General features: G+C 44.7%; 1 protein-coding gene across 1 annotated transcript in view; it reads right to left on the bottom strand.

The window, feature by feature from the left end:
- KIRREL1 (kirre like nephrin family adhesion molecule 1) overlaps window positions 1–26,448 on the bottom strand; it is a 349,133-nt gene that overhangs the window by 73,824 nt on the left and 248,861 nt on the right. The window contains exons 2-3 of the mRNA XM_073567114.1: window positions 14,901–15,047; window positions 8,932–9,081 (exon numbers count right to left, since the gene is read on the bottom strand). Coding sequence (XP_073423215.1) covers window positions 8,932–9,081; window positions 14,901–15,047 — 297 coding nt within the window. The remainder of the gene's footprint in view (window positions 1–8,931; window positions 9,082–14,900; window positions 15,048–26,448) is intronic.

Here is a 26,448-nt window from a genome sequence, read left to right as displayed (position 1 = left end):
CTGGCTCCGGACTCATGGAAGCCCCGCCTACCCGGTGCCCCAGGTAGTGGACCTCGCGCATGCCTATCTGGCACTTCCCCGGCTTGATGGTCAGGCCTGCCTGGTGAAGACGCTTGAGCACCTCCTGGAGGTGCTGAAGGTGTTCCTCCCAGGTGGAACTGAAGACGGCAATATCGTCTAAGTACGCCACTGCGTACTCCTCCAGTCCCCGAAGCAGGTGGTTGACCATCCGCTGGAAAGTGGCAGGGGCATTCTTCATGCCGAAGGGCATGACCGTGGACTCGTACAGTCCAAAGGGGGTGATAAAGGCGGATTTCTCCTGCGCCTCAGGGCTCAGGGGAATCTGCCAGTATCCCCGACTCAAATCCATGATGGATATGTAGTTGGCGTTTGTCAACCGCTCGAGCAGATCCTCGATGCGCGGCATCGGGTGGGCATCAGAGGTTGTGATGGCGTTGAGCCCCCTGTAGTCCACGCAGAACCGGGTGGTTCGATCCTTTTTAGGCACGAGGACTACAGGTGAAGCCCACGCACCTTTTGACCGTCGAATCACTCCCAGCCTTAACATCTCATCGACCTCTTGGCGCATGACTTGTTGCACCGTTTCAGAGATCCGATAAGGTGTTCGCCGTAATGGGGCATGATTCCCGGTGTCCACCTCATGAACCGCTAACTCCGTCCTCCCAGGACGGTTGGTGAACACGGGCCGGAAGAGTTCCAGGGTGGCCATCAACTGCAACCGCTGGGACACGGTGAGCGAACCACTTATCTCCATGTCCTCAATGGACCCATTGGCCTTGGCCTGGGCCAGCATGTCCAGGAGGGAATCTTCCTCCCCATCCTCTGGCAGATTGCAGACCGGTAGGATGCAAGCTTCACGTTCGTAGTGCGCCTTCAGCATGTTGACGTGAAAGGCCTTGCGCCTACCCCGAGCATGGTCAAGCGTGACCACGTAGGTGACCGGGTTGAGCTGTTGGTGGACGACGTACGGGCCTTCCCAGGCTGCCTGAAGCTTATCCGTTGGTACCGGGACCAACACCCACACCTTTTGACCCACCTGGTAGGTCCGCTCCCGGGCGTTCTGGTCGTACCAGCGCTTCTGGTCAGCCTGAGCCTGCGTCATGTTGTCATGCACCAACTGCGTCAAGATCTGCATCTTGTCACGGAAGCGCATGACATAATCCACGATGGACACTTCTGTGGGGTTTGGCTCATCTTCCCAGGATTCTCTTATCAACCCAAGGGGTCCCCGGACTAGACTGCCATACAGGAGCTCGAAGGGGGAGAACCCGGTCGAAGCCTGCGGAACTTCTCTGTAAGCGAACAGCAGGTGTGGGAGGTACCGCTCCCAGTCGCGCCCTTGGGTCTCAACCAGTATGCGGAGCATCTGTTTGAGGGTACCGTTGAAACGTTCACACAAACCGTTAGTCTGTGGGTGATACGGACTCGATACCAGCTGCGTCACCTGCATTTTCTCACAGAGAGCCTCCATTAGGCGAGACATGAATTGGGGCCCTTGATCGGTAAGCATCTCCCTGGGAAATCCTACTCTCGAAAAGATGGTCACCAGTGCGTCAGCCACCTTATCTGCCCTGGTTGAAGACAGAGCTACTGCCTCTGGGTACCGGGTAGCGTAGTCTACCACGGTGAGAATGTATCGCTTTCCGGAGCTGCTGGGGACGGACAGCGGTCCTACAATGTCCACCGCGATTCTCTGGAAAGGCTCCTCTATCACCGGCAAAGGAATAAGGGGAGCCTTAAGAGCAGGCCCCGCCTTACCCACTTTTTTACAGGTGGCACAGGAGCGGCAGTAGTGTGTTACATCTGTCCCCATCTTGGGCCAATAGAAGTGTTGAGACAGCCGTGCCTTTGTTTTGCTGATCCCCAAGTGTCCAGCGAGTGGAATCTCATGGGCAATCCGCAACAACTCAGTTCTGAACTGATAGGGGACGACCAGCTGTCTTTCCCTCAACCACTCCTTTTTAGGATCTCCGGGTACTGTCTCCCGGTACAACCTTCCTCGTTCCCAGAACACCCTCTCCTTATCAGACTTGGAGGTGGGCGTCTCGGCGAGACCTCTCAATTTCTCCAGGCTGGCATCTGAGTGCAGAGCAGCCTGGAACTCCATGCTGGAGGCTGCCAGAAGTGACGTCAGGGTCCCCTCTTTACTGGGACCCTCTGGAACCGGCTCTGGGTTCACCTCTGGTTCAGTCTCTCCTGTAGCAGCAGAGGGTCCAGAAGACAGTGCGTTACCTGCGATCTGGGCACTCTGACTGCGTGTGACAGCTGCTATGTATGCTGTCTCCCTGGGGATTTCTTCAGACCCACCAGCTGGTGCTGCCCTGGGCTCTACCTCCCCATCCACCCCCAACACTTCAGGAGCAGTGCTACTTATGGGCCAGTTACCTTCCTCGGTGGCACTGGTCAGCTGCATGGCATTACCTTCCTCATGGTCCCCATGCACCTCCCCATTTCCTTGAGCACCGTTGCTTACTCCTGCCAGGGGTTCCTCAGCCGTCTCACTCCGCAGAGTGACGGGGCGGAGCACTTCGGTACCTGTGGACACATCTACCGCTTCAAAGAAAGGGTTAACGGGTTCAGTCGGCACAGATACATCAACATCATCATCATCCTTCCTAGGAGAAGAATGGTTATCAGTTTGCTTTGGTACATTCACATCAGCATCAGCATCGTACCTGGGGAAAGAATGGTTGTTAGTTGCATCATTACTCATCAAGGCATTAGCAGGTAACACATTCAGTTTCCCATCATCAACATCATCAGGGTTAACGTTACCCTTATTATCAGTTTGGGGAAGGGTGTCAGGGACATAGTATGCAACCATCCTCCCCAAGTCAGTCCCCAATAAAACATCAGTGGGCAAATTTTCAGACACTCCCACCTCCCTCAACCCGCTCCCGGCACCCCAGTCAAGAAAAACTCGTGCCACTGGCAAGGGACAACGGGTGCCTCCAATCCCGGTGACAGTCAGGGTTTTCCCCTCAACAAACTCTTCAGGGGCCGCCAGTCCAGGACGGATGAGGGTTCGTTCAGCCCCGGTGTCCTTGAGGCCTGTAGCAAGACGGGCCCCCACCTGAACAGGTTGAACGTTGTCGTCAGCCCTCCCAACCACACCTCCCACCAAAAGAACAGAGGCATTGGGCCCGGGGGCCTTGGCTGGGGGGTTCTTCGGCCTGTTCGGACAGGTGTAAAAGAAGTGACCAGGCCGCTGGCAGTGGTGACACAGGCGACTGTCAGTAGCCGGCCTGTTGTTGGCAACAGGGACAGGGCCTCCGGAGGGACGGCTAGCTGGGGCATTGGGGTTGGTTGCTGGCTTACCCCCTTTCCAGCTGGTGGCGACTGGCCTCCGCGTCTCGGGCTTCCGGTTGGCCTCGTGGTTGTCGGCGATCTGCGCCGCTTTGTCCGCGTTCGTTGGTTCGCGGTCCAGGATGAACTGTCGGACCTCAGCTGGGCAGAGATGCAGGAACTGGTCTTTGATCATCAGGTCCCGTAGCTGCTCAAAGGTTTCAACGGACAGTCCATGGATCCACTGGTCAAAGTGGGTCCTGAGTCCTTGCACCACATCACTGTAGCTATCGTGTGGGCCACGTTGGAGGTGTCGGAACTTCTTTCGGTATACCTCAGGTGTCAGCCGGTATTTGGCGATCAGCGCCTGCTTTATGGCGTCATAGTCATCATCGGCTTCTGGCGGAAGAGAAGCAAATGCCTCCAGGGCTTTGCCTTTTAGCCCTGGGGTCAAGTACCTTGCCCATTGGTCTCTAGGCAGCTGGTACTGTCTGCAGGCTTTCTCAAAGGCTCGCAGAAATGTGTCCAAGTCCCCGTCCTTTTCCATCACGGGAAAATGCTCTGGCCGGGGTTTAGGAGTCTGGACGCTGCTGGGCTCACGGCTTCGGGCTGTGAGGGCATTCCCACCCCGCTGGAGTACCTCCAGTTCATGGGCCCTCTGCGCCTGGCGCTCGGCTCTCTCAGCCTCAGCTTGGCGCTCAGCTCTCTCCGCCTGGCGCTCGGCTCGCTGCTCTGCTCTCTCTCGAGCTTGCTGGATCAGCCTCACCCGCCCATCACTGTCTTCGGCGGGGAGTGCGTCCAAGGCCATTTGCAGATAGGGGTCCACCCCGTTCTGGTTGAATGTGGGGCCAGCGCTCAGGAGTGGAGCCTCTGCTGCAGCCCCATTGCAACTTGGGCCAACTTCTGCGCTCGCTGGATTCTGGTCGTTGTCCAGCTGCACTAGAGCCGCGATCATTTGAGCTCTGTTTTTGTTCGTGGCGTCAAGGCCTTGGTACGTGCATAACGCAGCAAGAACTTCCTTTGTCTGCCGGGTGTACCAAGGTTCTCCTTTTGCCGCCATGGTTGCCAAATAAAAGATAGAAAAAGAAAAACGAAGAAACGGGAGGGGGATACTTGCAAGTACACACTAATGTCTCAGGACTAGTAACCACTGAGTCTGTTCTCCAAAACCTATGATGCAGGATTCCCGCAGGAACCGTGCAGGTTTTTAGTGAGAGGAATGATTGCTCAAACCAAATCACTAATGCTCTAGGATTATCCCACCGCTCTGCCACCAATATGTGACGAACAGCCCACCGCCGTTCGTCCACTTACGGGCGACACTAACGGGAGTCCCGCTGCCACCAAAACGCGACGGACAGCGGACCCTGTGTCACCACTATGTCACAGTCCCACCACTGACACGGGTGTATCAGCGGACGGAGGGGCGTGACACAATGCCGGCACACGGCTATCACAGGCGCAGTGGGGCTTATCTTAGTTATCCCAACACTGGCACCATGTGACCAAAAATATCCAGCAAGCTAATCTCGCTCTACAATTTGCCGCAGGGGGAGTTTAATTTGGATGCCCCACCACTGCTATCAATCTTCCACGTACTGCGGGGATTTATGTATATCCCACTTTCTCAGTTCCACTTTGGAACTCGCAGCTCTCCGGCGCCCCCCTTACCCTCAGGTCAGTCAGGGAACTGCACCTAGGATAATTAGTCGCCGGACGGGCTGCCTGTTGTGAACCGGCAATTAGGCTTCTGCAGTAAGGGAATTATCAATGCTGTGGCTGAAGCCCCTTATTCAGCAATATAAGACCCTTCTGTACTGCCAGCAAGCCGTAATAGCCGTACACAACGCGCTGCCACCAGTCACGGTTACTTAATTCACAGTGTTAAATTAAGAGGGTCCGTGGCAAACCCTTTGAATTAGTAGCGATTATCTATCAAAGGCGTATAGTTCGAGTCTTAGAGCATGGAGACAGATCTAAATAATTATTTCATTTATTTTCCGAAAGAGGACAGTGATTACAGATAAAAGTTGCTATAAAATTGAGACATAAAATATGTACAGTACAGGTATAAAATAAAAGTGGAGAAAACAAAGAGATTACACTCACAGTTCCATATTGTTCCTTAGGCAGACCATGCGGCTAAGGTGGGTGGAGGCGGAGCTGCACTTCTCCGCTCATCTGGATCTTTCTAGCACGACGACTTGAGCTGTTCTGAGCTGGTTCTGCCAGGGAATGCCTTATAGACTTTCCTATGTGACATCACAGAGAGGTGCATTCTGGGTTGATCCCACCTCTCTTATCCAAGTTATGTTTTGGCTACAAAACTTAGATTAGCTATAACTTTATGGGAGAAGCTGGTATGGACTCATCAGTGGTATCATGTTTCCCAGCGTAATGAGCCCATCAAGAAAACATCAAACATCTATGCGATATGACCGTCCATTTGGGCACAAATCATATCTCAGGTTCTGGACATCCGAGAGTTTTGCAACAGGCACCACAGCGAAGCTGGGTCTGCTCGGATCGCAGAAATATGATTTTTATATTTCTGCTGGGTATGGTTTTCGCGGGACAATCCCTTATTGTTTTATTCAAACTCCTGGTTTCAAACAAAGAGTTTAGTTCCCGCACTTTTTTTCTCTTTCAGCTGAGAGAAGCCAAATGGTGTGAGGAAGATGGTCTAGCTAATTAACATTCCTGCTCTTCCAGAGGAAGTGGCAGGGTTGATAAAACCTGGGGGGAAAGAATTCCTACTACTGACAGTTTACAATGTCCTAGGATGGAGGATTTGTTAGCACATTGCAACAGAAAACATATCTTCGGGCATTGTACATCACACTCCTACCATACAGTCCCTTTTCATTCAAACACCAACGGATAGTACGGGTTGACACTGTTGTACCCTCGGACTGCAGGGCAGCTTGAACTTGTTTGGATGTTAGTCGAGGTTCTTTATCCAACATCCGCACAATCTTGCGTTGAAATCTCTTGTCAATTTTTCTTTTCCGTCCACATCTAGGGAGGTTAGCCACAGTGCCATGGGCTTTAAACTTCTTGATGACACTGCGCACAGTAGACACAGGAACATTCAGGTCTTTGGAGATGAACTTGTAGCCTTGAGATTGCTCATGCTTCCTCACAATTTGGTTTCTCAAGTCCTCAGACAGTTCTTTGATCTTCTTTCTTTTCTCCATGCTCAATGTGGTACACACAAGGACACAGGACAGAGGTTGAGTCAACTTTAATCCATGTCAAATGGCTGCAAGTGTGATTTCGTTATTGCCAACACCTGTTAGGTGCCACAGGTAAGTTACAGGTGCTGTTAATTACACAAATTAGAGAAGCATCACATGATTTTTCGAACAGCGCCAATACTTTTGTCCACCCTCTTTTTTATTTTTGGTGTGGAATTATATCCAATTTGGCTTTAGGACAATTCTTTTTGTGTTTTTTCATTTAAGACAAATTAAATGAAGATAATAAAAACAAAGAATTTGTGTTTGCAATCATTTTCAGGAAGAAACTGAGTATTATCTGACAAAATTGCAGGGGTGTCAATACTTTTGGCCACAACTGTAGGAGCAGTATTTTAGTAGTTATATTTTTGTACATAGGAGCAGTATTATAGTAGTTATATTCTTGTACATAGGGTCAGTATTATAGTAGTTATATTTTTGAATATAGGAGCAGTATTATTGTAGTTATATTCTTGTACATAGGAGCAGTATTATAGTATTTATATTTTTGTACATAGGAGCAGTATTATAGTAGTTATATTCTTGTACATCGGAGCAGTATTATAGTAGTTATATTCTTGTACATAGGAGCAGCATTATAGTAGTTATATTTTTGTACATAGGAGCAGTATTATAGTAGTTATATTCTTGTACATAGGGGACAGTATTATAGTAGTTATATTCCTGTACATAGGCGCAGTATTATAGTAGTTATATTCTTGTACATAGGAGCAGTATTATAGTAGTTATATTCTTGTACATAGGGAACAGTTTTATAGAAGTTATATTTTTGTACATAGGCGCAATATTATAGTAGTTATATTCTTGTACATAGGAGCAGTATTATAGCAGTTATATTCTTATACATAGGGGCCAGTATTATAGTAGTTATATTCTTGTACACAGGAGCAGTATTATAGTAGTTATATTCTTGTACATAGGAGCAGTATTATAGGAGCTATATTCTTGTACATAGGGGCAGTATTATAGCAGTTATATTCTTGTACATAGGGGCAGTATTATAGTAGTTATATTCTTGTACATAGGGGCACTATTATAGTAGTTATATTCTTGTACATAGGGGCAGAATTATAGAAGTTATATTTTTGTACATAGGAGCAGTATTATAGTAGTTATATTCTTGTACATAGGGGACAGTATTATAGTTGTTATATTCTTGTACATAGGAGCAGTATTATAGCAGTTATTTTCTTGTACATAGGAGCAGCATTATAGTAGTTATATTCTTGTACATAGGAGCAGCATTATAGCAGTTATATTCTTGTACATAGGAGCAGCATTATAGCAGTTATATTCTTGTACATAGGAGCAGTATTAGAGTAGTTATATTCTTGTACATAGGGGCAGTATTATAGTAGTTATATTCTTGTATATAGGAGCAGTATTATAGTAGTTATATTCTTGTACATAGGGGGCAGTATTATAGTAGTTATATTCTTGTACATAGGAGAAGTATTACAGTAGTATATTATGTGTGATTGCGTCTTCCTGCAAATATGAACATAGTTTGGTTCTTCACTTTTATTTTACTGGATAAGGGAATAAATTACAAGGATATAACGTAATCCTAATCACAATATAACAAGTTACAAATGAAGATATTTGTACGATAAGACTCGGTTTTGTGATTCTGTATTCTGGTGGCAGCAGAGGGATTTAGCACAGTACTAGAAAACGGTATTCTTCTATTAGCGACAAATGGGGCATTGAGGTGTTGGTAACAAGGCTCGTGACTGCGGGAAGCTGTGTACGGTGAAATAGGTGAGAGGGAAAAAAATATCCTGAGATTTCACAGAGAAGAAACCTTGGACAATGAAGTCTTTGTTGCGCTCTCCATCCTTTACATTTTTACTGGGAGGGCAAGCACTTGGAAGCCTTTCTGCCTGGCTGACTGCTAATTGTCGCTGTTCAGGCTGCGGCATGTTCTGGACTGCACCGAAAATAATGACGACCTGGCGAGGTGGGGTAGGAGCTGCACCCACTGGGTAAACACAGCGCCATTTTAGGTGTGACAAAGCTTCAATGACTAGAGAAGACCCAAAGAATTACTCTTTAAGGTTCTTGAAACAAAACTGCTGCAGAACGTCTTGAAATTACATAGTTCCAACTTCAATCATATAATGTTCATGGGCAATCGATCTTTTATTAACCAGACATCTTTGGTGCCAGATTTTCTTTTTGGAAATAGTAACGACCAGTTGAAAAAACAAATCCAACTCAGCCGATCAATATTCCCATCGAGATCAGTCAGCGGATGACTGACGGCACTGCCAAAACCTCGTCTAAAAACCCTTTACGAATTTCTGATCTGCTGTATACGAGGCAGCTCTCCACTGCTGAAATTAGGACATTGTTTAATCCTTACTTAACACGGTCAGTTTCGCTTTTTTGGATCTCAAGGCGGCCTCGGTGGCTTGGCATTCGAAATTGGCATCATCCTCAATGCTGGCGTTGGTGATTTCCAGATTGTATAGCCCAGATTCTGGGATTCCGACAACTTGGTAGCGTGGCCAGACTGCAAAGAAAGAAGAGAGAGACAAGATATTCAATTTACCGGACCAACGATACGGCGGAGTATAGACACACTATCCCGTAAATATGGCGGTCTTATTAGTTGGTGTCCAATGTTGCTCATCGTTTTCTATACCAGACAGTACTCTTTGTCTGGACGTGACGTTACCTAGTACCGTGGATGTGTGCAGTTCTTAGCTGTGCCTCTAGGTTGCAGTATTACACCAGATTAGCATGGTATATGGGTTGTATATATAGAGAGTATATGCGGAGTGTCATTTCAGACCATTGTCTGTGATATTACGGTGCTGTTAAAGAACAGGCTGCAACTGACTGATTGATGCAGACTAAAGCCATAGACCATCCCAGTCTACAGCCAGACATTTACCGTATAACGTCGTGGCTCAAAGAGAGTTATAAAATTACACCAGAACGCTTACAAATCCCTAGTCAGTGACTAAGAGGGTTTACAGTGGGCTGCTTTTGGGGTTTTGACAATTTCTATAGATAAGAGGCTATGTACCACCTGGGTTCTGGTATTTGGATGGCACAGGTGCTTCCCAAGTAAATGAAGGGAGCCGCCCATCTATCCAGTTATTTTCTGCCTATTCACAGTGGCTGACTGACGAGATGAGTCAGAGGACCCCCCATGTTCCACATAGCTGAGTGTCTCAGAAGTGGCACTGCCATCACTTACGAAAATGGGACTGCCACTATAAAATGTCCCCCCTGCAATCAGCTAAAACCTGTGGTAAAACCTGGCAGGAAGTGTTCAGTTCCCCTGCAGTGCCCCCACAGGTGAAGGGAAGTATTACACCATATCCTTTCATATCTATGCATCTCCAGAACCAAAGACGTTCTTTGTAACAGTTTTCTCCTCTGGCCAAGTGACCCCGACCTCTACTTAGTAAAAATGTCTTAATACATTGGATTTTCTTAAATGGACCATCCCTGTAATGAATATGGGATCACTTTAAACATTTTAGAAAACTAAAGTCAATAGGTAATTTACACATAATTTAATCACGGGGTGAATTTTGATAAATATTGGTTCTGCCCACAAAAGGGCTGCCCCGATTTTATGTGGGCGACCTCTACATTAATAGGGCCATTGTGTGCAGCATATACCATCCCATTACTCACATCAGATATTAACATATTTTGGATACATATCACTAAAGCGACCCTGTGTCAGGGTGACGCCTTCATGGCTTTCATGTGGGAAATATTTTTAATGTGAAGAGCAGGGCGTGAGAATATTACCCCCCGGGCCTACAGATGCACCTACACAAGGCCATGCAACATAAAAATTGCAAAGCCTGGCATAGAAATGTGGCTCTACCTGTTTGATGATGAGTCCTTCTACATTACATGTCATTACTATGAGCTCATGTGTATTTTACAGAGCGGGTGATCCCAAGTAGGCCTATTTCCTGCGGTTGGATATTTGGAAATGACGCCATATGTAAAATGAGGTAAGGTTTCCGAAGCAGGTGGACATATATGATCATGTGTGGTCATCCACTGGTCTTGCCAAATTATGGAAGCTGGCATCCGGGAGATGCTGAGTCAGAAACTTTTGGACCTTGGAACTTACAGAGGCCACATCAATTACTCATCTGTCCTGTGACCAGTCACCATCCTCTCAATGCCTCGTTCTCACCTCTCCAAGGCAATGGGGAACATGAAAACCTCCAGCATTGCTGATTACCGGACGAGCTTGGCAGGGCCTGGGACACTTGCTAACCTTTCTCTCTATTTCCTGGGAGAGTTGGCAAGTATGTCTAAGGGTCTTGTTGAGGCTACTGAAGGTCTCTCCTTTCTCCTGGGACCTCCTAAACGTTTTTGGGAGCAGTAGTCAATAATATCTAAGGTGCTTGTTGAGGGAACTGAAGTTGTCTCCTAACCAGGAGCCTCCCGACCGATCTCAAGAAAAAAGTTGTCAAGGGACGGATACTGAAGGCCTTTCCTTTTACTGGGAAACTCCTAAAAATTCCTTGCAGAAATTCAACTTTTTCAAGAGAACTTCCTGATCATTCCTGGGAAAATTGTATGGCTAAGGGGCTCATTGTGGGTACTAAAGATGTCTCTTAACCAGGAGCCTAAGGACATTTTCACACGAAAGTTGTCAAGGACAGGATAGTGGTACTGAAGGATTCTCATTTTTTCAAGAGCTTCCTGAATATTCCTGGATGAGTTGTCAAATATGACTTAGGGGTTTGATGAGGCTACTGAAGTTCTCTCATTTTTTCCAGGAGTCTATCAATCTTTCCAGGGAGATTTGTCAAGTATGGCTAAGTGGCTTATTGATTGTAATGGAAGCCTCTCCTTTCTCCTGGAATCTCCCTAACATTATCAGGAATGATGTCAAGTATGGCTAAAGGGCTAGTTATATAAATGAGTAAAATAAATAAATAAAACAAGGTACTGGAGGCCTTTCCTTTCTCCTGGAATCAAATGTTCCTGGCAAACTTTTCAAGTATGGCTAAGAGGCTCATTGAGAGTACTGAAACTGTCTCTTAATTAGGAGCCTCCTGATTGTTCCCCAGAAGGTTATCAATGGCTGGATGAGGGTACTGAAGGGGAGCCTCTCGAAAGTTCCGGGGAGAGTTGTCAAGTATGAATTAGGTAAAAATGGTCAGCTCACCTGTCGTGGCGTGTTGTCAGCACGTATTGCAAGAGGACCGCCTGGAAACGATGAAGAAAAAGGAGGATATCCAGCTGATGCAAAAGGTTGTTTAATGAAAAATTCAAGATAAGAACAGCATTACGTATGAATTAGGGGCTGGGATGAGGCTGCTGAAGTTCTATAATTTTTTATCCATGAGTCTACCAAACATTGCATGGAGATTTGACAAGTATGGCTAAGGGGCTTATTGCGGGTGCTGATGATCTCTCTTTTCTCCAGGAACCTGTCAAATGTTCCTGGGAGAGTCGTCATGGATGGCTAAGGGGCTAGTTGAGGCTACTAAAACTTGGCTAGTTACTACTACCCTCAAAATTCCTCTTGGGATGTTGGCCAGTCTCTATGGGAATTTGTGTCGTGTGCATATAATTTATTTGACTAACTGCTATAAAGAGCTAAATCTAAGAGGGCAGCATTTACCTAATTGGTGGTTTGCTTCTCCCCTTCTCCCTAATGCTCTAATTTCCCTAAATACTGGCATAAGGTTCTTGATATCACCCAGCCAAAAATAATATTTGTTTGCAATTTGCCGCAGCTGACTTTCATGGGATCCACCAACAAACCACTGCTTATAGTTTGTGATATACTACTGCTACTGCATCATGTCTGATTTTAACCAGTCCGAACCTTTGTGTCCCATCAAGAAAAGCAGCACACACTTAAAGGATTAATCCCATCTTCATATAGATGTATACTGCTGGAGAGAGCCCATAAAAACAAGCACTTTTGCCATTTACTGATTATTAAAATTTGCAGCCGTTTTTGAGTTAGTAACAATGTTTTTATTTTTATAGCTTGTTGTCTAGGAGACTGACCACCACTGCTGTCCAGCTTGTAAGCATTGAGATGGAGCTGGCGGGGATTAGGAAGTAATAATATTCTCCAGCAATCCTGTCCAACTTTAAAACAGTACTTACAAGCTCAATAGAAAAGAGCCTGTAAACACTTTTAATGTTATGCTGTCGGTTGAGGTGGTCGGTCTCCAAGGCAGCGAGCTGTGAACAAAAGTGTTAATATCTCATGAACGGCTGAAAACTTTAAGCAGAAAATTGCATAAGTCCTTGTATTTATAAGCTTTATCTGACGGTATCATTTAATCACGATGGTAAACTCTTTAAGGCACCTCTACTTAACCCTGCCCTACTCTTCATACATAAATATCTCTGCTGTCAGCTTGCGGAATATTTTATTATAACTATAGCAATGAAGGAAGTCATAAATAATATCCTGAAATTCTATAGATAGTTCCTTAAATGTATTTTTCCCTAATGCAAATACTATAAATATGAGTGAGGTAACCACATGCAGCGTGGCTGATTGTGTTGAAGGGTCAGAGTAGGGTTACACCTGACTGTAACCCCGGCTCTTATCTAGTCTCCCCATTCGGAGCCTCTCTGAGCTGCACCGCTCTTGGCATCTATCACGGTGTCAACAACAAAATGAAGCATTTGGAGTAATTTTGGTTAGTCAGCAGTATCCGGAGCTGTATGCAGGGCCGGGGGATAAATTGCTGCCTGCGGTTTTGTAGAGCAGAAGCAGTTGGCGGGGGCAGAAGAGGCAGTATTTGATGGATGGGGAAGGTTCGGAGAGCCGGTCCTGATGTATGAGGTTTTCGCTGGGGCCTTGTGAGGATAGGGCGCCGTCTCCTCTTTACAAATCCGCCATTAACCGATGTAAGGTTACAAATTTATACTCACAATAAAATGAAAACTTTAATTTAGTCCTTCATTTAGTCCCTGTCTGTCGAGGTGTGAAATATTCTGGTTGTCACACAGTTCCTACTTTTTAAAAGGACAAATTTACCACTGGGAGAACTGGGAGACTCACCCTGTTGAATAGAATTTTAGAAACTTTATGACTTAAAGGGGTACCGTAATCCGGCCTACATAAATCCACTGGATAGGTGAGTGTCCAACCACTTGAAAAAAGACCTGTGTTACCCCATCCTCTTCCTTTCAAGTCATGCAATCGCCCTGGCCACTCCTATGCAAGACTATGGCATGGATAAAGATAGCAAGTGCAGGGCTCTGATATCTTCAGGTATCACTGGTGTCATACACTGGAATAGCTTGGTAGACTTGGTAGAGTGCATGTGTGAGCTGCTGCACCGTCCCAACTTCTCTGGGCCTTGGTCCTACAGCTGGAAGAGAACTGAGGACTTGAGTCCTCTATTCTGCATATTGATGATGGTCTCAGCGGTAGGACACTCACTGATCTAACCAAGAGGAGTTGACTCATGCATGCGCCTTGTCATTTTGCTCAATTCTATATGAAAGCGCTCAGTTATTTTCAGGTATCTTTAGTGTCAAAGACTTAATTAGAGCAGAACATGGCATCCAACTCCTCTGGGTCAAAATCTTGGGACACACAGATATAGCAAGGATCTAGCCAAGATGAGTCGAATGGAAAAGCAGGACGCACATGCGCCTTGCTGCTCTGTCCAAGTTTATGACACTGAAGAAGATAGCCAAGCTCAGCGGTCAAGTTGGTCCCTTGCCGATCTCCAGATAGGGGATTGTTGTACTGCTTTTTCACCCTTTTTTTTACCTGACTACAAGACCACAACCAAGAAGGTCCGATTGTCAGCAGGATGAAAATTATGGCCCTCACAAAGACTGCAATACGCAGGGCTCTGCTAACTTCTGGTACAGTGGTGTCATACACAGGTCTACTTTGTAGTTTGGTGGAGCGCATGCGCAATCTGCTGCGCCATTTTACTCATACGGGCCGTGGTCTGGCAGCTGGAGGAGAACAGCAGTCATAAGTCTTCTGTTCTGAGGATTAATGGGACAGACACTAATTTAGAAAAGATGTAGCCAGGAGAAGTTGAATGAAGCAGCAAGTCGCACATTCGCACTACCACTCCTTTCTCATCTATGACATTGATGGAAATAGTCAAGTTCAGGTCTGTGCTTTCTTCGAGTATCTTTGGTGTAGTACATTTGCCATTTTACTCTTCCATATCGTGGTCTTGCAGCTGAGGGATAACGGGTGACACAAGTTCCCTGTTTGGGTGAGCGGTAGGGTCCACAATGATCTAACAGTTACAACTATCGATTGGATAGGCTGAAATACTCTGAAGTTAATAAAAGATGTAAAACAAAAAGAACAAAATAAAAAAAAAATTCAGGCCTTACTCTTTAGATTCCCCAGACCGAGTGCCAGCCCGTCTTTGGTCCACTGCACGATCCCCGAATAATTTAGAACCCCACATGTCAATACAACTGTCTGCCCGGCTACCACCGTCTGGTCATTAGGCTCCTGGTTGAAACGCGGCTGAAAGGCTGAAATGATAAGAAAAAAGCTTAGTAACAACATAAAATACAAGATTAGATATAAAATATGAATAAACTCAAATGCTAATTGTTACTAAAAAGAGAATCATTTGACCAGAACAAAATGACGGAAGAGTACGTTACATGGTGTCCATAGGTACTATGGTTATATAAAAGCATAAAATAATATTCTGAAAGTAAAGTAGGTATAGAGGTCCTAAGATCCAGTACAGTTAATAAAACGTCTGATGAAGGGAGGCCAAAATAATTTTTCTAAAAGTGAACCTTTACTACATAAATGCATGTGAACCTTGGGGAGCCATTCACAGGAAGATACAAAAAAGGAGTGTTTTTTTTTAGAAAAGGGCGTGATTGAATATATTGCGACCCTCTCCTATGACAGTACCAGACCCCCAAATATAGTTAATGCCCCTTTTTTATGATCAGATCCTTATATTACCATCAGACACCACACCTCAGACCCCCGAGATCACACTTTCTAAATATATTCAAACCCTCTAAATTATTATCAGACCCCAGAACAGTCCTTTATTTTGATATCCGACCCCCCATATTGTACTCAAACACCTGATCAGACTCCCTATATTATAATTAAACCCCTGATCTGACCCCCTATGTTAATATCAGACCGCCAGACCACGCTTATATTTTAATATCAGACCACACCCTTATATTAATCAAATTCAGACCATACCCCTACCCAGATCACACTCTTAATATCAGACCCGCAAACCACACCCAAAAAAGAATCAGTCCCCCAGACCACACCCCTATATTTATCAGTCGCTCAGACCACACCCATAAAGTAATCAATCCCCTTACCACATCCCCAAAATATCAGACCCACAACCCAAATTAATGAGACCCAGACTTCATCCCTACATTATCAGTCCTCAGACCACATCCAGAAATGAGTCAGTCCTCAAACCACACCCCTAAAAATCAGCCTACACCCCCATAGTATTATGAGAGCAAGATCACACCCACAAATTAATATCAGTCCCCTGACCAAACCCATATATTTATATTAGACCTCCTAAATATATGTAACCCATAGGTTAATGTCAGAGCCCCATCTGACATCTGTTATTACCAGACCTTAGGACAGATCTTGAACATTTTTTTTAGACTTCCATAACATATCCATTAATTCCATAAGGGGCCATTTAGTGGGCCCACTTTCACCCAGTATTTCATGGCTCACAGGTCACCCTATGGAGAACCTATTATGGTGAGAGCCCAGCCTTAAGATGTTGACCCACCAACTTTTAGGTCTCATCATAGTTGTAAGCAAGCACACAACTTTCCCTTTGCTGTAGTCAGGAGAATTATTAGGCTGCGCTGCTGTATCTGATCTTGTGTGACTAATGTCATGTACAACTAGTGGATTTCAACTGATAAATCATTCATGACCGTACCAGGGACAGATATATCATCCGTGTTTCAGTGACCACAAGTCCCAACGTCTGTAGACATGTGACCAGCAATGAAATCCACATCATGAATTAATAAACTAGAAACGCGATAAAATAGCTAGCTACAAGCTAGATGACTACATTTACCACGTGAGCCACAACTGAGCACATTAAACATGGAAAATCCCTTTAAAGAGAACCGATCATTTGTCATAATTTGTTTTATCCATTTTTTTTGCCTGGTGTAAATGCCGCTGAATCCAGCAATGTTTTTTTCTTGTTCCTACTCCTCTCCGTTCCTGAGATATGGTGAAGTGACGTGGACATGGTCATCAAACTCTTGGGCGTATTCATGAGGACCATGCCCACTTGGATAACAAGACTAGATTTATATACAGAAAATAGGGGGCCCTATCTCAGGAACAGAGAGGCGCAGAAACAAAAGGAAAACCTTGCCGGATTCAGGAGAACAGCGGCTTTTACAACAAATAAAAATAATTACATATTTCTGATGAGTGACAGGACCTCTGAATATCATAGTATTTACGATGTGCATGTCATTTGTATTGGGACTTTATCTTCACTGATCTATATGGACCCCAAACTGAGAGTGTAGGGGGGTGCCGCGGTGGCAATCAGTCTAATCTCTTTCCATTTCAGACTCAGGCAGCCCACAGGGAGTAATTGGCGTTAACTGTAGGGCTAAACGCAGCCGCTCCCTCCCTTCCAGCAAACATTCAGGCCGATCAATAGCAGTCATGTTTCCAGAGAGATGCAGCTTGATTCAGTCTCCGAGGTTGGCTGCCTGGGGGCTAACAGGTTATTGATTGCCCCTCACGCTACTCCAGGATCCTATGAGGCTTCTACCGTGTGGAAGACTTTACCCCGACTGTTCATGGGGGATTATTTGGGGACACAAAAAGAAAAACAAAATGTTTGCCAATTAAAGATAATTATGTTTGACATTTTTTATTTTATTTTGTACTTTTCAATGCATCAAATAACTGAGCATAGCCATATAAAGCCTGCCAATCGTATCCATGTCCCGGGGTATAATATTACACCATTGGCCACATTAAACAGCGCAGAAGAGAATCCCTCTCCCATCATAAAGCGCCATTGTTTGGCATTTTATGATTCCTAATTAGCCGCCGGGTAAATGTTCTGTGGTGCCAGGCACAGGCCCAACACCTTAAACATGTGCAGCCCCAAGACCTATTGACACGTTACAGCTCGAACCTTTAGCTAATCCTGGCATTTCTGTTCTTTTTCGAGATGCCCTCGTTCATCTCTTTCTGAGTTGCCACTGACTTGGGCAACAACCAGATAGAGGTGTTCACCCAAATTCTCCATGGACTCTAATGGTTCCTTCTCTCTGGGTCTAAAAGTAAGGTAGAAATTGTACTCTTGAACCAGGAGGAGTGGGATGAACAGCGCTATTGATTCCTCCTAGCAGTACCAATAGTTGGCTCTAAGGTCTCTGGTGAGATTGGCATTGGTCAAGAGGTCCAAGGACGGTCACATATCCCTTAAGAACAACTATCCCTTTAAGACTATCCTGACCTGTAGCCATGTAGCGTGTACAAGTATCCCAGCTCCATTCTCAGCACTTGATGTAATCTGATAGTTTTATCGTTCGCCAATTCTCGGAGGCTACAAGTTAAAATAAAATATATATTTTTTAATTTACACAGCTCCGAAATGTTTAATTTACTAAAAGCATTCTTTAAGTGCACCCTTTGCTGCGCTTCCTTACCTATCTCAGTCAATTAAATTAATTGTGGAAAAGAAAAATCACTGACGAAAAAAAAAAATGCTCGTACTGCGGAAGCGAGGACTTGGCGTGGAGTCTCTGCACGGTAACCCTTTGTGGCCATGATCAGGAGGAGCCGAGGATAGGTCTGGCGCAACGGATGGGGCTGCAATTGTGAAAATGATTGATAATGTGGCTTAAAGGGGGATTCCACTTTTAAGAATCTCGGATGGGTACATCGATATTGTCGTCAGCTAGCATCCCCTGTGCTACAAAACACACGGCGTAACTTCAAACTATGAAGCTCCGGCTTCGGGACCATGCCACTTTTGCATCAGCCCTTCGATTGCCGAGGATGATGTCATCCACACTTTGCTCAATTCTACCCAATGAGTGGCGCATGCGCAGAAGGATCTTGATGGGAGATGAGAGATATATGTGCAGGACCCTGTTCCAGCAGCCTCATTGCTAGTCCATGGCCGCCAGACATGAGTCCCGCAAACCACCTCCTACCTGCCTGAATCCCTATTGACTATCCTGATTTGTAGGCTTGGAGCGGCGTCATTGTTGTGGAGTGACATTGCGCAGGATCTATAAATCAGAACAGGTATCGGAGATGCTGGCAGGTGGCAAGCATTTTGCAGGGATACCGGCTTCACCGCAGAACCGGGGTCCTGCAAATCGGTTTGCTAACCTCTAACCTTCATTCCTGTGCCTAAAATGCATCGGCTCTGTATGCTTTGCCACGCAAGTGGGGGATTTTGAGCAGGGTGTGTATAACGTAAGGGACGTTATCCATGTAGGTCAAAGGAAGAGGGGGCTGGCTTGGCGTGGATTCAACAGGCAGTGCCTTGGACAAGCCCAGTGGACTCTTGTGAGCTAATTAGCATACAACACAAGAGTCAAACTACTTTTTCCATATATGTGTTTAATAATGAGGTACTAACGGTGTGCAGCATGGTTGGAACAGTTTGGAAGGCCAGAATCTTCTGACATATCTTTACGAGGATCATCGTAAAGTAGTGCTGGAGATTATGATGGAATGGCACCAGCTACATTTGCATACATCAGAATATCTCCACACTGCCACCCGGTGGTCAATTTCATGTGAAATTTGATTTATTACCTATTATAGTCATGGAGAAATAAATTATCTGCGAGGAAAACAAAAGGCTGTCAATGTGCCTCCGAGTAGGAATTATTATGTGGCTTTTTCAGGAATTTCTCTCTCTCTCTCTCCAACTGCTGAGTCGCAATGTTATAAAGCAATGCCTTGTTCTGGGAGAGGGCTGGGAGCCACAGACATATCTCACAGATAATTTATTGTATTAGTGGAAAGAATGTTCTGAACCGGTGACAGGGATGGTGCGAGTCAAGGACTGACATGTTTCCACCGGTCTGGAGCACAATGTGATGTTCAGAACAATGTCAAAGTGGTGCTGGAAAGCCAGATGTTGTGGTGCACTCTGGGAGACAACATGGCCCCCAAAATTTGGGATTAGGTGGAAACAGATCCAATAGACACTAGCTGTTTGCCAGGTGTTGGGTGTATTCTCGTGGTTGTGTGAGATCTTCTGGTATATCAAAGCGGTAAGACCCCATCAATCACTAGATCAGGGATGTCTAAGTCAAAGACAAAGAGTCTCTGCCAACCTTGGTATTTGTTAAAAAATGTCTACAATTGAGGAAGTTTTTCCTTATCACCAAATGTAACAATGAATCTTTGCATAGGGAAACAAACTTAAAGGGGTTGTCCCACTAACAAAGTACATTGTAATTATTAGATCTAAGCATATTGTAATAATATAATATGTAAGAGAAGTAAAAAGCCTAAGGCCCAATGGCCTAATTTAAATAGCGAATAACAAAGAATAAAAAATATTTATATAGCGCCAACATATTCCGCAGCGCTTTACAGTTACAGGCTGGGTTCACACGTAGCGGAACTCTTGCGGAAATTACCGCGAGAATTCCGAATTCCATTCCGCGGGAAAATCGCATTTTAAATTCCCGCGATTTTCCCGCGGAAAAACTAGCATTTTGCAAGCGTAATTAGCTTGCAGAATTGCTAGCGTTTTCCAAGCGATCTGTATCATCGCTTGGAGAACTGATTGACAGGTTGGTCACACTCGTCAAACATAGTGTTTGACAAGTGTGACCAACTTTTTACTATTGAGGCTGCCTATGCGGAATCAATAGTAAAAGATAGAATGTAAAAAATAATAATAATAAAAAATATATTGTTATTCTCACCTTCTGACGTCCCGCGCAGCCTTCCCGCTTCTCTCCACGCTCCCAGTCCCAGTAATCCTTTGCGACAATTACCGCGATGACGTCTGTTCTCGCGGGATCGCAACGTCTCGCGGTCATTCTTACTGGGACCAGGAGTGTGGAGAGAGGCGGGAAGGCTGCGTGGGACGTCGGAAGGTGAGAATAACAATATTTTTTATTTTAAATTCTATTTTTTACAGGGATATGGTACCCAAAGCCCGGAGGACAGTCTCCTCTCCTCCGGACCGTGGGTACCATCTGCAAATGTTCTGCTTACTTTTCGCTTGGTGGGCACAGCCACATGCGGAAAGTAAGCAGAACAATGCATTCCTATGGGTGCGGGATCGCCGCGATTCCGCGAAATTAATGAGCATGCTGTGTTTCTTACCGCGAAGCCATTCCGCCGCGGTAAAAACCGCAGCATTAGCACAGCATTGCGGAATCCCATAGGAATGAATGGGATGCTTATTTTTCGCGTTTTCGTGGCAAAATCGCGCGGTTAAAACCCGCCGCAGAAACGTGAAAAAAACGCCACGTGTGAACTCAGCCTAACAGTTTCAAAACACAAGTCATAAGTAACAACGTTAACATAATTAAAGCAAAATAAGACGACCCTGCTCGTGAGAGCTTACAATCTACAATGAGGTGGGGGAGATACAAAGTACAGGTGTGTATTAATTACAATGGTGGTCCAGCCATCTTGAGGGAGTGAGGGATGGATGGAGATAGCCCATTCACTAAACACTTCCCCCTTACACATATAATGACTTTGATTAGGGAACGTGATAGGCCGCTCTGAACAAATGTGTTTTGAGGGAGCGCCTGAAGCTATGCAAATTGTGGATAGTCCTAATTTCTTGGGGTAGAGCATTCCAGAGGATTGGCGCAGCACGGGAGAAGTCTTGGAGTCGGGAGTGGGAGATACGGATTAGTGCAGAGGTTAGTCGAAAGTAGTTTGCAGAGCGCAGCGGTCGGTTAGGCCGATAGATAGAAATGAGGGAGGAGATGAAGGGGGGTGCTGCACTGTGGAGAGCTTTGTGGGTGAGAACAAGTACTTTGTATTGATCCTATTATGAATGGGCAGCCAATGTAACGATTGTCAAAGAACGGACGCGTCCGAGTACCGATTAGCCAGATAGATGGCCCTAAGGTATGATGCCAATAAAAGTGTCCAAAAACACAGTATAATATCCCACAGTGAATTCCTCCACAGTAGCCTCCACACGCACGGTATGAACACCCTACCGTACCCCCCAACCCACACGGCAAAAGTATGGACCCCTCAAAGTCCTCCATACAGTATAATGGCCCCACATAGTTTTCCATGCTGTATAATGAGCCCACATAGTACTCCATACAGTATAATGGGCCCGCATAGCTTTTCATACAGTGTAATGGCCTCACATAATGCTCCATACAGTATAATGGGCCCCACATAGTTATCCATACAGTATAATGGAAACCATATAGTGCTCCATACAGTTTAATGGGCCCTGTATTGCCTTCCATACAATATAATGGCACAGATAGTGCTCCATACAGTATAATGGGTCTCACTTAGTGTTCCATCAAGTATAATGGGCCCCACATAGTCCTCCATACAGTATAATAGGCTCCACATAGTCCTCCATGCAGTATAATGGTCCCACATTGCTTTCCATACAGTAAAATGGCTCCATACAGATTAGAGATGCATGCCAAATATGCTCACCCTTAGGGCCAGATTTGGCCCGCGGGCCAGAGTATGACATATGTGACCTAGAACAAAAGATAGCAACACTGGTTAAAGTACTGTGCCCCACTAAGACAGAACGCTTTATGGTTCCTAGAATGAAGACCCTTTTACACATGCCAATAATCTTAAATGGACACCGATCGACTGATTTCTTGATCTTCGATCAGTTTGCACAGAAATCAGTCACTGTAAACTGATTGTTTTAGGCTGACTTGTCCATCCAAATAAGTGATCTAACATTCTCTTACCTGTCACTTGCCACAAATATGTAATTTTTTAACCTGATGTAAAAGTCGCTTTTCTCCTGAATCCGGAGATGTTTTTCTTTTGTTCTTGTGCCTCTATAGAATTGCCCGATCTATAAAAAAAAAAGTATTAACCCGATCGCTAAACGGCGTAGCGGAAAAAAAATCATATCGCCAGAATTAGGTTTTTTTGGTCGTCGCAACATTGCATTAAAACGCAATAACAGGCGATCAAAAGATTGTATCTGCACATAAATGGTAGCATTAAAAACATCAGCTCGGTGTGCAAAAAATAAGCTCTCACCCAATCCCAGATCACGAAAAATAGAGACGCTACGGGTATCGAAAAATGGCGCAATTTTTTTTTTTTTTTAGCAAGCTTTGGAATTTTTTTTCACCACTTAGGTAAAAAAGACCCTAGACATGTTTGGTGTCTATGAACTCGTAATGACCTGGAGAATCATAATGGCAGGTCAGTTTTAGCATTTAGTGAACCTAGCAAAAAAGGCAATTAAAAACAAGTGTGGGATTGCACTTTTTTTGCAATTTCACCACACTTGGAACTTTTTCCCCATTTTCGAGTACACGACATGCTAAAACCAATGGTGTCGTTCAAAAGTGCAACTCGTCCCGCAAGAAATAAGCCCTTGCATGGCCATATTGACGGAAAAATAAAAAAGATATGGCTCTGGAAAGAAGGGGAGCGAAAAACAAAAACCGCAAAACCGAATAAAGCTGGGGTCATTAAGACCCTTTTACACTACCCAATGTAAACTATTTTTAAACAAATGATCATTCATTAGCTTATGAAGATATGTTGCCGAGAACGATCATTTTTAGGCCTGCATGTGATCGACTTGTTCATGACCTTATTGATGCCCTGTTTTCATGGACCAGTGATCGGGAATGAACATTTAATACGGCCAATTATTTTGTTTATTTTCAGACCACGTAAAAGGAGCTTGAGGTCCCAAATGCTCCTACCCAGAGTGAATCTAAAAGAGACATTGCAGCCCCTCATCCTAGTGATTGATGGCGTTCTCACATTTTTTAGACTGGGTATGTATATCTCGGTCGCAGTAAAACGGTAAAAAAACAATTCACAATCCTGCACTACCTTCACTACACAATTTTTGACCTGGGTCCAGAAGTGTAAATGTGTTAACTAAAGGGGTTGTACAGGTTTAGAAAAACAAGGCTACAATTTATTTCAAAAACAGCGCCACACCTGTCAACAGGTTGAACATAGTATTGCAGGTCCGCTCCACTGACGCACCGTTTGGAATTAAAACTGCCACAGAGCTGAACATAACAGGATAAAACCCTGAAACTTTAGTTGCTCTCGGGGGATTTTGTGTCAGAAAATCGAGGCCAATGTATGTTACAAAGACATTATGCATAAAATTGCTCTTGTACCAAAAAACTGATTATGTGTGACTCTGTTGCAAAATTGATTAGTAGAACATAAAACTTTTTCTGTATGCAAAGACTGATGTGTAGACTACAACACTGATTATATGCAACAAAAATTAGAAATTTCACAGTTTAAAACTGCATAAAATCACTTCACATATAGCTAAATATGTAATAGTGCCACATAGTGTCCATTTAATACTGTCTATAATAGTGCCGCATAGTGTCCATTTAATACTGTCTATAATAGTGCCGCATAGTGTCCATTTAATACTGTCTATAATAGTGCCGCATAGTGTCCATTTAATACTGCCTATGGTAGTGCCACACAGTGACCATACAATGCTGCCTGTCATACTGGCACGCAGTGACTGTCTATAATACTGTCTATAGTAGTGTCACTCAGTGACCATATAATGGTGCCTGTCATAGTGCCACACAGTGACCATATAATACTGCCACTCAGTGTCCATATAATACTGCCTATAATAGTGCCACTCAGTGTCCATATAATACTCCCTATAATACTGCCACTCGGTGTCCATATAATACAGTCTATAATAGTGCCACTCAGTGTCCATATACTACTGCCTATAATAGTGCCACTCAGTGTCCATATAATACTGCCTATAATAGTGCCACTCAGTGTCCATATAATACTGCCTATAATAGTGCCACTCAGTGTCCATATAATACTCCCTATAATACTGCCACTCGGTGTCCATATAATACAGTCTATAATAGTGCCACTCAGTGTCCATATAATACTGCCTATAATAGTGCCACTCAGTGTCCATATAATACTCCATATAATACTGCCACTCGGTGTCCATATAATACAGTCTATAATAGTGCCACTCAGTGTCCATATAATACTGCCAATAATAGTGCCACCCAGTGTCCATATAATACTGCCTATAATAGTGCCACTCAGTGTCCATATAATACTGCCTATAATAGTGCCACCCAGTGCACATATACAGTCATGGCCAAAAGTTTAGAGAATGACACAAATATTAATTTTTACAAAGGCTACTGCTTCATTTTTTCTAATGGCAATTTGCATATACTCCAGAATGTTATAAAGAGTGATCAGCTTAACAGCAATTACTTGCAAAGTCAATATGTGCCTAGAAAATTAACTTTATCCCCCAAAACACATTTCAACATCATTGCAGCCCTGCCTTAAAAGGACCAGCTAACATCGTTTCAGTGATTGCTCCATTAACACAGGTGTGGGTGTTGATGAGGACAGGGCTGGAGATCAATCTGTCATGATTAAGTAAGAATGACACCACTGGACACTTTAAAAGGAGGCTGGTGCTTGGCATCATTGTTTCTCTTCTGTTAACCATGGTTATCTCTAAAGAAACACATGCAGTCATCATTGCACTGCACAAAAATGGCCTAACAGGGAAGAGTATCGCAGCTAGAAAGATTGCACCTCAGTCAACAATCTATCGCATCATCAAGAACTTCAAGGAGAGAGGTTCCCTTGTTGCCCAAAAGGCTCCACGGCGCCCAAGAAAGACCAGCAAGCGCCAGGACCGTCTCTTAAAAGTGTTTCAGCTGCGGGATCGGGCTACCAGCAGTGCAGAGCTTGCTCAGGAATGGCAGCAGGCAGGTGTGAGTGCATCTGCACGCACTGTGAGGCGGAGACTCTTGGAGCAAGGCCTGGTCTCAAGGAGGGCAGCAAAGAAGCCACTTCTCTCCAGAAAAAACATCATGGACAGACTGATATTCTGCAAGAGGTACAGGGAGTGGACTGCTGAGGACTGGGGTAAAGTAATTTTCTCTGATGAATCCCCTTTTCGATTGTTTGGGACATCTGGAAAACGGCTTATTCGGAGGAGACCAGGTGAGCGCTACCACCAGTCTTGTCTCATGCCAACTGTCAAGCATCCTGAAACCATTCATGTGTGGGGTTGCTTCTCAGCCAAGGGAATGGGCTCTCTCTCAGTCTTGCCTAAAAACACAGCCATGAATAAAGAATGGTACCAGAATGTCCTCCGAGAGCAACTTCTCCCAACCGTCCAAGAGCAGTTTGGCGATTAACAATGCCTTTTTCAACATGATAGAGCACCTTGCCATAAAGCAAAGGTGATAACTAAATGGCTCAGGGAACAAAACATAGAGATTTTGGGACCATGGCCTGGAAACTCCCCAGATCTTAATCCCATTGAGAACTTGTGGTCAATCATCAAGAGACGGGTGGACAAACAAAAACCTTCAAATTCAGACAAAATAAAAGCATTGATTTTGCAAGAATGGACTGCTATCAGTCAGGATTTGATCCAGAAGTTGATTGAGAGCATGCCAGGGAGAATTGCTGAGGTCCTGAAGAAGAAGGGTCAACACTGCAAATATTGACTTGCTGCATTAACTCATTCTAACTGTCAATATAACCTTTTGTTACTCATAATATGATTGCAATTATATTTCTGTATGTGATAAAAACATCTGACAAACATAAAAACCAAAGGGCAGCAGATCATGTGAAAATATAATATTTGTGTAATTCTCTAAACTTTTGGCCATGACTGTAATACTGAATGCC

The sequence above is a fragment of the Dendrobates tinctorius genome, unplaced genomic scaffold, assembly GCF_039654945.1.
Source record: "Dendrobates tinctorius isolate UK_male_01 unplaced genomic scaffold, ASM3965494v1 ptg000019l, whole genome shotgun sequence".
In the NCBI taxonomy this organism is placed as follows: domain Eukaryota; kingdom Metazoa; phylum Chordata; class Amphibia; order Anura; family Dendrobatidae; genus Dendrobates; species Dendrobates tinctorius.
The sequence above is the reverse complement of the archived record's forward strand: the minus strand, read 5'-3'. Positions and strand labels throughout refer to the sequence as shown.